General features: G+C 38.8%; 1 protein-coding gene across 1 annotated transcript in view; it reads left to right on the top strand.

The window, feature by feature from the left end:
• Snx12 (sorting nexin 12) overlaps positions 1 to 11,247 on the top strand; it is a 58,737-nt gene extending 47,490 nt beyond the window's left edge. The window contains exon 5 of the mRNA XM_051179486.1: positions 11,099 to 11,247. Coding sequence (XP_051035443.1) covers positions 11,099 to 11,116 — 18 coding nt within the window. The 3' untranslated portion in view covers positions 11,117 to 11,247. The remainder of the gene's footprint in view (positions 1 to 11,098) is intronic.
• The last annotated feature ends 6,149 nt before the right edge of the window (positions 11,248 to 17,396 follow it).

The following is a 17,396-nucleotide window of genomic DNA, read 5'->3' as shown; positions in this document are numbered from 1 at the left end:
TTGACCTCAGGTCATCAGGTATATAGCACAAGCACCTTTACCTGTTGAGCTGCTTGTTATTTTTTAATTGAGAAGTGAAGATTATGTATATGTATGCTGTGCCACATGATTGTTTGGTGTATGTATACATTACAAATAGCTGAATTAAGCCATTTAACATGTGTATTACCTCACCTACTTATTTCCAAGTCTACTTATATAAATTTTCAATTATAAGAGTAATTAACTGTAGTCTTCATTATATACAATAAATCTCTTGGACATATTCCTCTTTGTCTTTTGACCATCTCTTCCTCAATATACCCCCAGCTTATGTATTTTACTGTATTTCTATGAATTCAACATATTTAAATTCTATATATAATTGGGATCATGCAATAGTTGTCTTATATTTGCCTTTCTGTGCATGGATTATTTCACTTCATATAATACCCTTTAGGTTCATCCATGTTGTTGCAAAATGACAGGATTATGATCTTTATAAAAGTTAAATAATATTCCATTATACATATTAAGCAGCACATTTCCCTTTTATGCACTGATGGACACTCTGGTGACTTCACATCTTGAACATAGTGAAGAATGGTATAGTGAACACAGGCATGTAGGTATATCTTCAGCATACTGATTTTGGTTCTTTTTCATCTGCACCCAATAGTGCATCATGCAGGAGTTCTAATTTTAAATATTTGCAAGAGCATACATACTGTTTTCCACATTGGCTATACAAGATTGTATTCTCATTAACTGTATTTAAGTCTTTCCTCCATATCCTTGCCAGTGCATTGCTAGAAGATGGCTTCTGGGTTTCTGGCTTGATTTAAGGGGAAATGGTATTACCAGCTGAAGTAAGGGTTACCAGAAAAAGAGATTTGTGAGCATGGTGATAATAATTTCAATTTAAGACATATTTAGAGATATCCCATAAGAAATACGATTCAAACAGTGGATATAAGAATCTGAAACTTCAATCAAATGGCTCCCTCTTTTATGGTCTCTCTCTCTCTGTATCTCTCTCTATCTCTCTTCTCTCATCTATTCCTCCCCTGACTCAATCTTCCTAGTCCCACGTGCTCTCCTTTCCTTCCCTTCTCTTTCTCCTAGTTCCCTCTCCATTCACTGCCTCCCCTCCCAATTTGCTCAGGAGATCTTGTCCCTTTTCCCTTCTGTGAGGGACCTTGTATGAATTTCTTAGCATCCTCCTTGTATCCTAATTTCTCTGGTGGTGTAAATTATAGGCTGGTGATCCTTTGCTCTATGTCTAAAATTCATATATAAGTGAGAACATACTATGTTTGTCTTTTTATAACTGGGTTACCACATTCAGGATGGTTTCTTCAAATTCCATCCATGTGCATGCAAATTTCAAGATTCCATTGGGGTTTTTTTTTTTTTTTTGTGTTTTTGTTTTTTTCTGAAGAGTAGTATTCTATTGTGTAAATGTGCCACATCTCCTTTATCCATTTTTTCAGTTGAGGGGCATCTAGGTTGCTTCCAGGTTCTTGCTATTACAAATAAGCTGCTATGAACATAGTTGAGCACATGTCTTTGTTGCATGGATGTGGATCATTTGGGTATATGCCTAAGAGGGGTATTGCCAGGTCCTATGGTAGACTGATTCCCATTTTCCTGAGGAACTGCCATACTGATCTCCAAAATGGCTGTACAAGTTTGCACTCCCACCAGCAGTGGAGGAGTGTTCCCCTTTCTCCACATCCTCTCCAGCATAGGTTGTCAGTGGTGTTTCTAATTTTAGCCATTCTGGCAGGAGTAAGATGATATATCAGAGTTGTTTTGATTTGCATTTCCCTGATAGCTGACTCTAGAGAAATGTTCAGAAACCTACAAGACTGACCCCAACTAACAATTTGAGCAACAATTGAAAGACTACCATAAATGCCCTTCCTAGATAACAAGATTGTTGACTAACTTATCCACCATCATAGAGCCCTCATGTAGTAGCTGATGGAAACAGAAGCAGATACCCACAACTAAACACTGAGCTGACCTGGAATCCAGATGCAGAGAGGGAGGACAAAACCAGGCTACAGAAACCCACAGAGACAGATGACCTGAACAAGGAGGAGCTAATGGGCCCCCAGACTGATATCTGGGAATAAAGCATGGGACTGACTCAGACCCCCTGAACATGGGTCTCAGCTAGAAGGCCTGCAGAGTCTAAGGGACCTCTGACAGTGGAACCAGGATGTATCCCTGGTGCACAAAAGGACTTTGGGAGCACATTCCCAATGGAGGGATACTCCCTTAACCTAGAGGCAGGAGGGAGAGCCTAGTCCCTACTCCAAATGACTTGACAGATTTAGATGACCCCTCCTGGAAGTCATCACCCTACATCTGGAGTGGGGGGGCATGGGAGGAGAGGGTGATTGGGAGGTATGGAAGGGTGGAAGAAAGGGAGGGAGGGAAGGAGGGAGAGGAAACTGTGATTGATATGTAAAATAAGAAAAATAAATTTTAAAATTACTATAATTAAAAAAAGAAAAAAACTTAATGAATTTTGGGTCCACAAATAAAGATTTTTGATTTTCATGTAAAAAAAAATCTGAAACTCAGGAGAGAGATGAAAGCCAAAAGAAGAAATGTAATACTGGTCAGTATTTAGGTAATGGTTAAAAGGATGGGATATAGGAGATTGCTTAGGGAGGAAAAGGCAAAGGTTGGGATCCCAGGTTAATGTTTAAAGAAGACTTCTGTCTTTGGTTCTTTTGTCTCATTATGTATTCTCTGTAGGAAGGATTTTCTGTATCCATGGCTTTGAGTATCTTCTTTTACTATTCAGTTTAGTGGTGGGGTACCTGCTTTGCTTGAACAAGACTCTGGGTTCAGCTTCAGAATCAAAAAAGAGTCTTAGTATAGTATTTCTAAGGACCAACTGGACTTTGCTTCCTAAATATTCACACTAAGACTTTTTTTCCTTTCCTTTCATTCCCTGTCCCTTTCTTTTTCTTTTTCCTTTCATTTCCTTTCCTTTTTCCTTTCCTGTCCTTTCATTTCCTTTTCCTTTTTTCCTTTTTCCTTTCCTTTACTTTTTTTCCCTTCCCTTCCCTTCCCTCCCTTCCCTCCCTTCCCTTCCCTTTCCTTCCCATTCCTTCCCTTCCCTTCCCTTCCCTTCCCTTCCCTTCCCTTCCCTTCCCTTCCCATTCCTTCCCTTCCCTTCCCATTCCTTCCCTTCCCTTCCCTTCCCTTCCCTTCCTTCCCTTCCCTTCCCTTCCCTTCCCTTCCCTTCCCTTTCCTTTCTCTTCTCTGTGTAGTCCCAGCTGTCCTAGAACTCTATCTTTAGCTCAGGCTGACCTCAATCTCAAAGATCTGCCTGTCTCTGCCCATCCCACCCCAGTGCTGGTATTAAAGGCGTGTGCCACCACACCTAGCTTTGTTTTTTTTTTTTTTTTTAATGGAAGTCAGTGCTTCTCCTACTCCAAATACCAGCATCATCAACAGGACAAGATACAGCAAATGCCACTTTTTGAGCATCTGTTACATGCTTGCCATTATTCTCAGTGCTTACATATTTTGATTTATTCTCATGAAGTGTTACTAAGTTAGCTCCATTTTACAGATGAGGAAATCAGCACAAAAAAGGTAAATAATTTGCTTGAAACCACACAGCTATGAAGTGGCTATGTCTAGATTTCAGCCTAAGTAAGCCAGTGTTTACTGGGCAAGAATCTTAACCACTGTGTTCCTATCCTTGCCATCCCTCCCTCCCTCTCTCCCTTTCTTTTCCTTTTGGATTTATTTTCTGTTACCTTTTTTTAAGGCAGGGGTTGGCCTTGAATTTGGTGTGTAGATAAGGATGAGCTTGAACTCCAGATTCTCTTGTCTCTGCCTCCCAAGAGCTGGGATTATAGGCAAGTAACACCATGGCAGTTAATCTGCTACCTTTAATCTCTGTACCATCCTGCGTTCTCAGTTTTAATTATTGTTTTAATTTTCTTTTTATTAGATTTGTTAATTTTATTTTATGTGTGAATGTTTTACCCAAATGTATGTATAATATGGGATACTCTGGAACTAGATTTATGAATGGCTGTGAACCACCATATGGATGCTGGGAATCAAACCCAGTTTCTCTGCAAGACCAACTAATGATCTTAAGCAATGAGCCATCTCTGTAGCCCTCTCTGGTTTTTTAAGCTAGAAAGTCCAGTGTCATATTTGAAGTATCTTTGTTTTCTTTATCCCCCCCCTTTTTTTAAATTGAGACATAGTTTTGTCCTGAAACTTGTTCTGTAGCCCTGGCTGGCCTGGACTTCAGAGTTTCATGAGCATCTACCTCCTTAGTGCTGGGATTAAAGGCATGCCCCACCCTGCCTGACCCTAATTTTTTTTAAAACAGATTTATTTTATATGGATAAGATATTTGCTTGCATACACATCTATGTACCATGTGCATACCTGGTGCCTGTAGAAAAATTATGTATGTTCATGAATGTGTTATTTATTTTAGTATGTAGACCAGGCTGACCTCAAACTCATAGAGCTTTTCTTACCTTTTCCTCTGCCATGCTTAAAGTACCTGGCTGTAACTTTTTTATACATGATTGGGATGGAACCTAAGGCTTTGTACATACTAGGCAAGTTTTTTTTTATCAGTATGCTACACTACTATAACTTACTACAGGAATAGAATAAAAAATTTGCAGATGATAAAATTGGATAGCCAGAGGTCAAAGCCCAAAAGAGCCTCATGTGCCATACTGTGTGACATAATTAGTAGCTGTTGAAGAGTGTGTCTGTGACAATGGAGACCACAAGATGTCAGATTCTCTGGAGCTGGAGCTACAGGCAATTGTGAGCAATCATGTGGGTACTAGGAACTTGTGTCTTTGGGAGAGCAATAAAATTACTATTAGCTACTAAACCATATCTCTAGCTCCCTCCATTGAGGTGTTTTAAAGGGAAAAATTAAGTACATACATTTTGTGTGAGGAAAGAATGGGAATAGAAATATCAGAAGCAGAACCAGCATTGGTGGCTAGTTCCAGGACAGCCAGGACTGTTACACAGAGAAACACCATCGCAAAAACAAAACAAAACAAAAAAAGTAATATCAGAAGTGCAAAGACTTTAGGCAGTTGGCTTCTCAAGGAATAATGGTGGGCCTGAACAATAACAAAAAGCAGGTGATCAATCTAGAGAGGTAGTTCTTAGAGACAATCTATAGTGCTTTCTAAGTGAGCATGGAGAAGGTAAATGGAGTTAATAAGAGCTTAAAGCTACTAGATGGCATTGAAATGGCTTATACTATTAACCAATAATGACATTACCAGCAGTAAAACAAGTTTGGAGAGTGGTGATGGCTCTAATACTGAGGACCCTATTCTAACAACTTTAAGTGACATAGGTAAATGATCACCATTTTTATAATAGTATTTAAGAAATGGGCACAGAACAAGGAGGTAGTGAAGGAAGATTGTCATTATGTTCATGAATTTATATATTCATCAGCTTTGGAGAATACTAATTTGGGTTCTCTATGCACAGTGTTCAGCAAGGTACTGTGGGGCCATCTATAATTGGAAATATGTTCTATTCTCAAGGTTATAGTAATTAGAAAAATAACAGTGAATAGCTAGGACTTGATTAAGACCTAGAAGACCATCACAGGAAGACATTCTCAAAAATAGAAATAGTATGGAGAAAGGCTTGAATTTGGGAATGTCTCTGGTGTGATCCAGAAAGAATAAGGAATTGATTTAAGTGTAATAGCAGTTACAAACATGAGAGGAACAGAACATAAGGGGAGAATGATAGAAGAGCAGACGATGGAGGCTTTAAAAGCCAAGCTGAGGATTTTTGACTCAATAAAGCTAAAGGGCTGTTGAGAATCCTTGAGCAAGGGAGTAAGGGTGACTCGATGGGTTAAGAAGAAAGAGTTAGTAGTGCATTGTGATCTAACCCTAACACTTTCTTTACCTCTACGAGTTCTCTTTTCTAGCATCCACTCTCTTTTCATGTATCCTGTGAAGTTTCTTCATGGCATGAGTCATTAAATGTGTACTTGCTCTTCCATTAGATTGTTGTCTTGGTTACCATTCAGCTCTAGAATCTGGTCATTCCATGCATAAGAGATCCATTCTCTATGCAAGATTTAGTAAGCAACAAAACTAACTTAGACTGTTTATACATTGAAATGATATGATACATTTAAAAACAAAGTAGAAGAATGTAAATTGTTCATATGGTTTATATGTTAAATGCTAACAATGTTGTATTTCCATGACTTAGTACCAAAAATAATTGCAAACAAGTGATAATTTGTATTTAGTGTTCTCTTGTTGAGGAAGGTTGCATTTTGAAGACAGTAAGAAATAAAAATATAAAGATAATTAATAATATATTTACAATTTTCCAGATTGAAATGGTAAAATATGACATTTCAGGCTAACTTAAAGCATAATTTAACTTAATTTTGTTCCTATTTCTTACTTGTTGAAATGAGAAAGTATACTTTAGAGACTTAGAGAAAAGAATCAAGAATTAGTAAAATAATTTATTTTATTTTTTTATTGATAACAAGCTGTATTTCAATTTAGAAGGAAAAATTAAAATAGCTAATATATAATCTATATACAGTATTTCCTTGATAATATATAACATTTCAATGACTTAAAAAAGAGAATGCAAGATTAGTAATTTATTCTTATTTTTCATATTGCTTATGTTTTAAAATTATAATGCAGAGTATTTTAAAGACCTTTTAAAATGTGAAAGCAACTATTTATATTGCTTCCATGTTAAAATTACAGTATTTGGAGCATTTTTGTTGAAGAAAATGTTATTATCTTAGTGGGCAGGGAGATGGCTCAGTGGATAAAGTGCTTGCCTTGCAAGCATGAGGACCTGCATTTGTATCTCCAGTACCTGTGTCAAAAATCCAGGCTTGGTACAAAGTCCCTAAAACCCCAGCACAGAAGGAGTAGAAACAGATGGCTCTCTGAAGCTTGTTGACTAGCCAACAATACAGCTGAATTAGTGAGTTCCAGGTTCAGTGAGATACCCTGTGCAAACAAAGTCAAGAATACATTTTTAATAAAGGTTATTGGCTGGGTGATGGTGGTGCACGCCTTTAATCTCAGCACTCGGGAGGCAAAGGCAGGAGAATCTCTGTGAGTTCAAGATTATCCTGGTCTATAAGAGCTAATTCCAGGACAGGCTCCAAAGCCACAGAGAAACCCTTTCTTGAAAACCTAAAACAAACATACAAAATAAAAAAAGATTATTTATGGGCTGGGCATGGCAGCACATATCTTTAATCCCAGAATTCAGGAGGTAGAAGCAGGTGGACCTCTGTAAATTCATGGCTAGCCTGGGCTACATATTGAGTACCAAGATGGCCAAGCTGCACCATGAGACCCTATCTCAAACAAGAAAACCCCAAGAGCATACACCACAATCAAATTTGCTTTATTTCAAAGATGTATGTATGGTTCAATATATGTAAATCAATAAATGTTATAAATAATGGACTCTAGGACCGAAATCACATGGTCATTTTGATAGTTCAAGAAAAGGCTTTTGACATAATGTAACAACTCTTCATATTAAAAATCCACAAGAAATTCAGTAAAAAAAATGTATCCACATAATAAAGGTTATATGTGACAAACAAACAGCCAACATTATACTAAATGGAGAAAAACTCAAAGCGTTCCTACTAAGGATCAGAAACAAGACAGGGAGTGCACTGTCACTACTTCTATTCAATATAATGCTTGAAGTCTTTGGTAGAGCAATAAGCAAACAAAAGGGATACAAATAGGAAAGGAAGTCTGGCAGTGGTATCACACCTTTAACCCTGACACTCAGGAGGCAGAGGCAGAGGGAATCACCATGTTGAGGCCAGCCTGGTCTACAGAATGAGGACAGCCAGGGCTACACAGAAAAACCTGTAGTGTCCTGAGTCCAGGGGGGTCCCACCCAGCTCATACGTGTGGTCCTTGTTTGGAGAGAAGTGTGTGGATTAAGAAATGGCAGGTAGAAAAATTACAGATGCTAAAGATAAGACAGAGGGGACTTGATAGATGGCTCAGAGGTTAAGAGCATGACTGCTCTTCCCGAGGTCCTGAGTTTAATTCCCAGCAACCACATCGCAGATCACAGCCATCTAGAATGAGATATGATGCTCTCTTCTGACATGTAGGCAAACATGCTGACAGAACATTTTATACAGAATAAATAATAGATATAAAGAAAAGACAGAGGCACAGGATAGAATTGGGAGGGGGCTCCAGTGAATACTGGGGGAAAAGCCACAGTTTATTTCACAGTCTTTATATACCACAATCAAAAGTGGGGAAAGACAAAGAGACCTCCTGATGTCAAGGTAAGATATCCATTTAGTTTCGTTTAGTTACACCTCAGGCCAAACATTCTGTTGTTTAACCTTGAAAGAGCAATAGTGGGTTTGAACTCTCTCACCTTAAGTCAAGATGAAGGGGAGCCATCTCTGTGAGCCCTGACAGAAATCCTGTCTCCAAAACCAAAACCAAAAACAAATAGGAAAGAAATCAAAATATTTCTATTTGGAGATGATATGACTCCATATTAAGAGCCCCTAAAGACTCCATCAGAAAACTCTTATAACTGATACTCTGAGTAAAGTAGCAGGATACAAAATTAATGTACAAAAATCAGAGATTTCCCTATATGCCAATGACAAACATACTGAGAAAGAAGTCATGGAAACACTTCCACTCTCAATAGTCTAAATAATACTTTTAATAGTCCTAATCAGGGATGTGAAAGACATCTACAGTGGAAAGACCTCTCATGCTCATGGATGTGAAGAATTAATACTGTGAAAATGGCCATCCTTCCAAAAGAAATCTACAGATTCAATCTGATCTCAGTTCCAATTCCAATGACATTCTTCACAGAAATAAACATTGAAATTCATATGAAGCACCCTGTCAGGTGACTCATAACTGCTTATAACTCCAACTCCAGGAGATCTGACATCCTCTTTGGGACTCCAAGGATACCTGCACTCACATGCACATATCCATACACAGTCACAGGTATGCATACATACTTTAAAGTAATAAAGACACATCTTTCTCTTTTAAAAAAGTTTTTAAGCTGGTCATGGTGGCACATGCCTTTAATCCCAGCACTTACAAGGCAGAGGCAGGTGGATCTCTGTGAGTTTGAGGCCAGCCTGGTCTACAAAGTGAGTTCCAGGATACCCAGGGCTGTTACACAGAGACATTTTGTCTCAGTATTAGTGCCTCTTCTCATTGTTTTCTAGTGTCCTGACCTCTACAGATACTCCAAATTGAAAACATAATTATAAAAAGTTTAAGCTAGGACCCTCGTATGAGAAAGAACATGTGACATTTGTATAGGCCTGAGTTATCCCAAGTTCCATCCATTTTCCTGCCAATTTCACTTTTCTTTAGAGCTAAATAAATTTGTTGTGTATGTGTGTGATTTTTTTAATACATTCATCAGTTGACAGGTATCTAGGCTGATTCCATTTCCTACCTATTGTGAGTAGGTAGATCAGCAATGAAGATGGACACTACTGGGGGCTCAAGGGTTAAATGGGGATGAGGGTGGGGGGATAGCGAATGGAAGTGGAGGAGGGAGAAAGTAGACAGATATAAAAAAAGCCTTATAGAAACTTCTTCTAGTTTCAACTCCATTGTCCATTTTTCTTTTGTTATGGCAGATAAGTGAGAAAAAAATTAATAATGAATGTGTAAAGCCATAAGCACAGCTCCACTGCTTTAGAATGGCCATTCTAACTGTATGTAAGTTCACTGAGTCTGTGGAATTGGGGATTGGGCAAGTGTTTGAGTGGTTTCACTAACCTAGCTATGTGGTGTTCTCATTTGTAAGCTAATTAGAATAAAGTGATATTATTTTTTAAAAAAAGAAAAAGAGAAGCTGGGTTGTGGTGGCACATGCCTTTAATCCCAGCATTCAGGAACAGAGGCAGGCAAATCTCTGTGTTTGAGGCCAGCCTGGTCTACAGAGTGAGTTCAAGAGAAACCATGTCTTTTTTAAAAAACTGAAAAAAAGAAAAGAAATAGAAACTTAATGCTGTGTAAGCCAATTAAAAAAATATATAATTTAAGGAGCTGGAGAGATGGCTCAGTAGTTAAAAGGACTTGCTGCTTTTCCAGAGAACCCTAGTTCAGTTCTGAGCAATCACATCATAGAGCTCACAACTCTAACTCCAGCTCCAGGAAATACAGTGTCTCTGGCCTACACAGTCACCTATACATACATACACACACAGCACCAACACATAATGAAAAATAAATTTTTAAAATATGAATTAGAAGGGGAGTTTGGGAGCTGGAGATATGGCTCAGCAGTTAAGGGCATGGGCTGTCTTTCCAGAGGACCCAGGTCTATTCCCAGCACTCACATGGTGGTTTGCAACCATCTGTAACTCCAGGTCTAGGGGATCTGACACTCTCTTCCAGCTTCTGTGGGTACCACATACATGGTACGGGACATATACACAGGCAAAACACTCATATACATAAAATAAAATAATAAATAATGAATGCTTTAAAGCTATATTTTAAAAGGAGTTTGAATGGGGTTACCCTGCATGGATGGGCACTGCTTCCCCCAGACACATTGGTTATTAAATGAAAATTTCAGTGCCAGTGTGGGATTACCTTCTTATGAGTTATTTGTCAGATAAACCCCAGAAACCACCAAAATAACACAGGTGTGGGGACCAGCTCTGAGTAAGAAAAGTCCTGAGTGAATGTGTATTGACATGGGCTTGACCATGTCAAGGATCCCAATGCTTTTGACCCTTAGGAGTAACAAAATCTTCCCTGGTCCAAGCACAAATGTTGTGCAGAAAATGTCCAGTGTAGTGCCCCATCCCATACTTACAGTACCATGTTCCAGATTGCTCATACCAAGATTAACTAAACATGCCTCCTCGTCCAGCTGTATGCAATAATCCTGCTTCCATGTTCAACTGTATGTGATAAACATGCTGCTCTCAAGGGCAGGGGCCACTGCAGCTTCTCCACCAGAGATTTCAGTCCATTTGTCTCAGCTTTTCTGTGTCTGTGTTTCTCCATGCCCTTGCTGCCTCAATTAGGTCAATCGCTGGAGATGAGCAGGATGTGGTACATAGGCTGTTGGCATAGCTCTTGATTGTTCACCATAGCCAAATGGTAAGACCTTGCTGGAGACTCTACACACTTTGGTTGCAGAACATAGAGGAATCTACCGGAACTAACCCGGGATCTTCCTTCCTGATGGCAAGCTTTCATAGTGCTGCGAGTTGCTATGCAAACTTCTAGGGGAGGAAAGTCATTGTGTCAGCTTGACACAAGCTGCAGTCATCTGAGAGGAAGGACCCTCAATTGAGAAAGTGCTGCTATAAGATCAGATTGTACCAAAGCCTGTAGATCATTTTCTTAATTAACAATTGATGTGGGAGGGCCTAGCCCATTGTGAGAGTTACCAACCTGGGTTGGCAGTCCTGGGTTGTATATGAAAGCAGGCTGAACAAGCCATGTGAAGAAAGCCAGTAAGCAACACCCATCCATGGCCTCTGCATCAGCTACTGCCTCCAGGTTCCTGCCCTGATTTCCTCCGGTGATGAAAAGTGATGTGAAAACATTTAAGTAAAATAAATTCTTTTTTTCCCAACTTGTTTTTGGTCCTGATGTTTATCACAGCAATAGAAATCCTAGCTAGCACAGGCATCAGTGGAGTTGCCCAGTGGTGGACCTTTTATGCTAGTCCTGATCTGCCAGGCAAGATGTGCCTACTGGTGGAGTATGGCATGGCTGTTACCGGGGGTAAATCAACCACTTTCTGATTGAATTTGACAGTTGATCCACTGGAGGGAATTCATAGCTGGTAATGTAAGCCTGATCAAAAGCCTATGACTGCAGAGGTTATAGGCCCTAGGACAGAACCTATTTTATTTTTGCTAAATGGACATGTTGTCAAACTGCTTTCTAAATGTTTGTGCTTTAACTTTATTTATTTATTTATGTAGATTTTATTTATTTATTTATTTTTAAATTTAATTTTATATAACAAAGTCCAATTAAATGAAAACAAACATACACAATATTTGGGAATTTGGGCGTCGTTCTTTCCAAACTACTTCCTGCTGGTAAGGGGCGCTGTCTTGGGGGATTCGAAGAAGATTCAGATATCCTAGCTGTAGTCTGTAGGGCTATTTTGTCCAGCTGTTTTGAATGTAGGATCAGCTTGTACTCTGTTTCAGGCGGTCTGGCGTGATCAAACCACATTAGTCTGGAAGGAATCCACATCTTTTCATTTTCTGTGGAAGCAAAAATAGAAATCCTTTTCCCCAGTAACTTGTTCTTCAAGTTAAATTTTTTTGAGACAGGGTTTCTCTGTGTAACAGCACTGGCTGTCCTGGAATTCACTCTGTAGACCAGGCTGGCCTTGAATGCACAGATACCTGCCTGCTTCTGCCTCCCAAGTGCTGGAATTAAAGGTGTTAACTTTAATTTTTTAAGCAATGAAAACCTACAAAAAGACTTTTGAGGGTAACACAATCAGATATTTGTTCAGCACTAAATTATCATTTCCTTATGGGCAGTAGCCATATACTGTGTGGTAAATAATGGACACAGTTGGTACTCTCAGAATGCACACAAAAATGTATCTAGAATCCATTTCTTTCCATCTCCACTGTCACCACTCTAATTCAAGCTAATCATTTCTTCCCTGGATGATTACTGTAGCTATCCCTTCCTGGTTCTGCCTTTGCTTCTCGAGTCCTTTGTTTTACCACAGTGGATATAATCATCTTTTCAGAAGGGTAAGAACAGATGATTGTAGTAATGATGCAATAAGTAATAAGGACTGAATTGCTCTGACTTTAACTCTAAACCTGGACAAAATATATGAAGTCATAATTCAGGGAAAGGGGAGCCTGTCTGACGCCTAACATTCTTGATTTGGGAGACTGATTTCAGAATCCATTCAGGTAAGTTGGATGGCTAAAATTAGAAGATCATAAAATAAAGATGGGAAATCAAATATGCCTTCCTGTGATCTACAGTATTCAGCAGGGAGTGCCTCAATACATGAAGTAATAACCTGAGAGCAGAGAATGAACCAGAATGGAGCAGATCTGAGAGTGCAATCAATGTACAGGGCATTAGTTTGAGTACTTAGAAGGGTGTCACCTCAAGAGTAAGGATACATTTGCTCTAGGCCAAAGGTTGCTCTGAGCTTGTTTAACAAAACTTAAAAGCAAGTCTTAAAAGAAGTGATTTCTAAGGAGCCTAACTGCATCTCAGAACCAACCTCAAATGTATTTAAAGGAATAGTAAAGAAAAATCAGCACCCAAAGCCATAAAATTCACTGTTTGACATCCAGTAACAAATTAATAGGTATGCAAAGCAAGGCAATGTTTTCCATAATTATAAGCAAAGTGAATTATCAAATTACCCAGGAAGAAAATTCATGATGGAATCAGCTGACCATAACATTGAACTAATTATGAATGTGTTCCATATGTTAATATAGTACAGGGAGATATGATCATGAGGTCATGGTGAGGACAGACATAAAGGATATAAAATATATATAAGTATAAATCATTCTTCTATGAGGGGCATGGTGGTACACACCTGTAGAAACAGAAGGATCAGTAGTTCAGGGCAAGCCTTAGCTACAAAAATGAGTTCAAGGTCACTGTGGGTTATAAGAAACCCTGTCTCAAAATATCAGAACCAAACCAAACAATCAAAAGCCAACTTCTAGAGATAGTGAATACCATGTCTGATGAAAGTGATACACTTGGTGGGGTCCGCAGATTAGATACTACTGAAATAAAGATGAACAACTTGAAGGCGAGGAAATGGAAAACTATAGGGTCAGGAGACAGCTCCTCAGACAAAGGCACTTGGTGTTGAAGCTTGGTGGGCTGAGGTTGATTCTGGGAACCCATACATATGTGAAAAGAGATACTCTACAAAGTTGTCCTCTAAGCTTCACATGTGTTGCTATGGCGCATGTCTTCTCTTCCCCACACCATATCCAATGCATAGACTAAAAAGAAAAGAAACTAAGGGAGACCAAAGTTCTAAGGCAGGTAGAATGAATAGGATGGCTGCTGTACAGGCCAACCAGTCAGTCTGTTGTACTGGGAAATGTCAAGAGACTTGGCTTGTAAATGGTTATTGACAAAAATAAGAAAATGAACAATACGTTGTTGAGCTTATGGGGGAGTTTTATTGGAATGGTGTGACTTAGAGCCATTCTATAGTGTGTTGGAGAGGAAGGTGAAATTCAGCGAGATAAGAAGAGACTGGTAGCTTAGGTTGTGTTAAGGGCTTTTCTATGCTGGGTCATGCTCAGGCCCTTCTGACTACTCTGTCACTGAGCTACATCTCTAGCCCTGGATTATATTCAACATTATAAACAAAGTAAAAAGGTCAAACTTACGAAAAACTCTTTAAATTTTTTTTTCAGAGAAATTTTTGGTTTTCAAAATTTACTGTTAAGGACTTGGGGGACCTGCACAACTAATTAGGAAAGCAATTTGACACCTACTCGGAGAAAAAATTGACTATGTTTTCACCTCTCAGCCAATTCCATCCCTAATGCCAAAGAACCCATAGAAAAGTATTCATGACAATACTTCTTGCACCAGGGAGAAATTAGAAACAATAATGTTCATTAGAAGGTGGACAAATTGTGATGTATTCAAATGAAGGAAGTTAGTTCCAAGTGAACTACAGCTGTATATATAATCATGAAATGTCTGGTGTGGTGTCACACACCTTTAAACCCAGCAGATAGATCTCTGTTTAATATCAGCTCCATCTACATAGGCAACTCCAGGCTACCTGGGACTACAAAGTGAGAACTTGTCTCAAATAAACCCCCAGACAAATCATGGCATGATATATTTAATACAATTCTACAGGTTAAAGCTGAACCACCTCCAAATTTAGACACATAAAATATTTGTTTGCTCAAAATTCTGCAGATAATTTTAAGTAGATCCATTTGAGCATTTCTGTTGTCTTACCTGCTCATGCCATTGCAGTCGGATGGAGGCTTGATGGAGGCTGAATGGTTTACTATAATCTCATTTGTATGTATAGCAGTCGACAGGCTCTCAGCCATGGCGCCTGTCCAGAAAATTTGAACCTGTTAAAAGTGCAAGCCCTAATGTACAAGAGCTTTTCAAGCCTAAGTATGCATCACATTAGCAGACATCTCATTGGCCAAAGCAAATCACATGACCAATTCCAGCACTGGCAAGAAACTAGGCTACCCAAAAATATGAATTCAAAGACTTGTAATTCATTGGGAACCTTCCAATTCTCCTATAACTACATATTGTTTTAGACATATGTACTACTGGTGAAGTATAAATACAAAACAAGCACTTAAATAAAAATACCAAAGCCTGAGAGTGGTAATCTCTGGGGAGAGAGGGAAGAGGAACCAGAAAGGATAAGTACTCATGAGGCAGTTACATTTTTGTGGTGTTGGGAGTTGAACCTAGAGCCTTGCACATGCTAGGCAAGCATTTTACCATTGAAGTATATCTGAAGCTTCAATTATGTTTTAATTTAAATAAAAATAGGAACAAGGGACTGAAGAAATGGCTCAGTGGTTAAGAGCACTGCACTGGGTGCTCTTCCAGAGGACCCTGCTTTCAATTCCTAGCATCCACATGCAGCTCACAACTGTTGGAAATTTCAGCTCCAGGGGCTCTGGAGGCCTCTTCTGGTCCTTTTAGGTGGGCATCATGTACACATGGTGCACACACATGCTATATATATAGTCCAGGCAAAGCACCCATACACATGAAATAAAAGTAAATCTTTAAAACACAAGAATGAAATTTGGTAAAGTGATAGTATTAGCAAACTGAACTGTATACACGATTTTTATTATATTATTGTCTATCCTTTGTGTTCATAAACTATTTTCAATTTTTAAAGCGATTTGGAGCTATGGGAATATAGATCAATCTTTGAAGGAGTTTGGCAAAAGGGAAGGTCTACAGAAAAAATAGGCAGTACCTAGACAAAAGGGCATGGTTGAAAGAGCACTAGTTTTTAAAAGATGGGCAAATGCTTGTGAACAGAAATAGGTTGAGGAGGAGATGTCAGTAGGACAGGCTACTGAAGGTTCATCCTGAAACAAGGTTCTAAAGGAGAGAACTGGTCCATAATTCTGATGATCCCTTCATATGAACTCAGTGTTGTCAGAATTCAGTGCTTATAGGTGAATGAATATTGAAAGAATACAGCTAGTAGAGGAAAAAAGCCAGGCAGCAAGCAACCATACTGGCAGAAAAAAAGCTTTAGAATTCATTTATATGATGAACATTTATTGAGTGTACTATATGTACTATTAGTAAGACTTGATTTTTGTTACCATGTCTTACAGTATAGTTGTTGTTGATATCATATAAACAGAAACAGTACATTCTCAGCTGCAAATGTAACCAGTGGTAAAGTATTTGCTTAGCACATGCAAGGCCCTGATTTGATCCCTAGCACAAAAAAAACAGTGTATGTGTGTGTGTGTGTGGGGGGTTATATAGCAGTGTGGTAAGCCATTACAGGGAAGTGAACAGAGCGCTATGGGAATGTAGAAAACAGAGCAGCCACCTGTACATAGTGCACAATGCCTGTAGCACACTGATTAAAGGTTCAGGTTTTCAAGATATATTTAAAAACCCTTCCACTTACAGATGAAAACTTAATTAACCCCCTAACTATCTGGTTCCATTTATAAAATGGCCACCACGATGGTAGTTACCTTGCCGTATTGGTTGAAGATTAAATAAGTTAATGAACATAACTTGCTTAGAAAAACTGCTTGATGGCACCTAGGTTGTTTGTCAGGAAGGCACATATTAAAGGAGAGTGAAAAATAAGGAGAAGGTCATTTTAAGAGGAGGGAATGCAGTATTTGAAGGCAGGGAGGCATAAAAGAATGTGGTGTGTTTGTGTACAGCTGAGAAAGTTGGTATTCAGGGGCTGATAGCCATTATGATTGAAGCTCACAGATACAGCTGAATCCTAATTTGCTAAACTAAGGAGTCTATTTTCTGGTGGGCATTGAGAATTGAAAAGGTTAGATTTGCTTTTGTAATTATTTTGTAGTCATAATCAAAAATCATTTTGAAAACACTTGTGGAAGTTGGATGGGAGAAGATCAATAGGTAAGACTACTAGTTAGCAGATGTTGTCCAAGCGAAGAGCTTCAACCAGGGCAAAGGGCAGGCTTGACAGGAGGGCACGGGTTACGATAATTAGGATGGTATGCTGATTTGTTGCATGTGCGGGATTATAAAGACAGTGTAATTAGAAATCCAATGGCTTGTGGAGAGAGATGAAGCTGATTTTAGAGTGGTGGATCTTAAGCTACC

Source organism: Phodopus roborovskii, unplaced genomic scaffold (genome assembly GCF_943737965.1).
Source record: "Phodopus roborovskii unplaced genomic scaffold, PHOROB, whole genome shotgun sequence".
NCBI lineage: Eukaryota > Metazoa > Chordata > Mammalia > Rodentia > Cricetidae > Phodopus > Phodopus roborovskii.
This window is presented reverse-complemented; position numbering and strand designations above follow the sequence as displayed.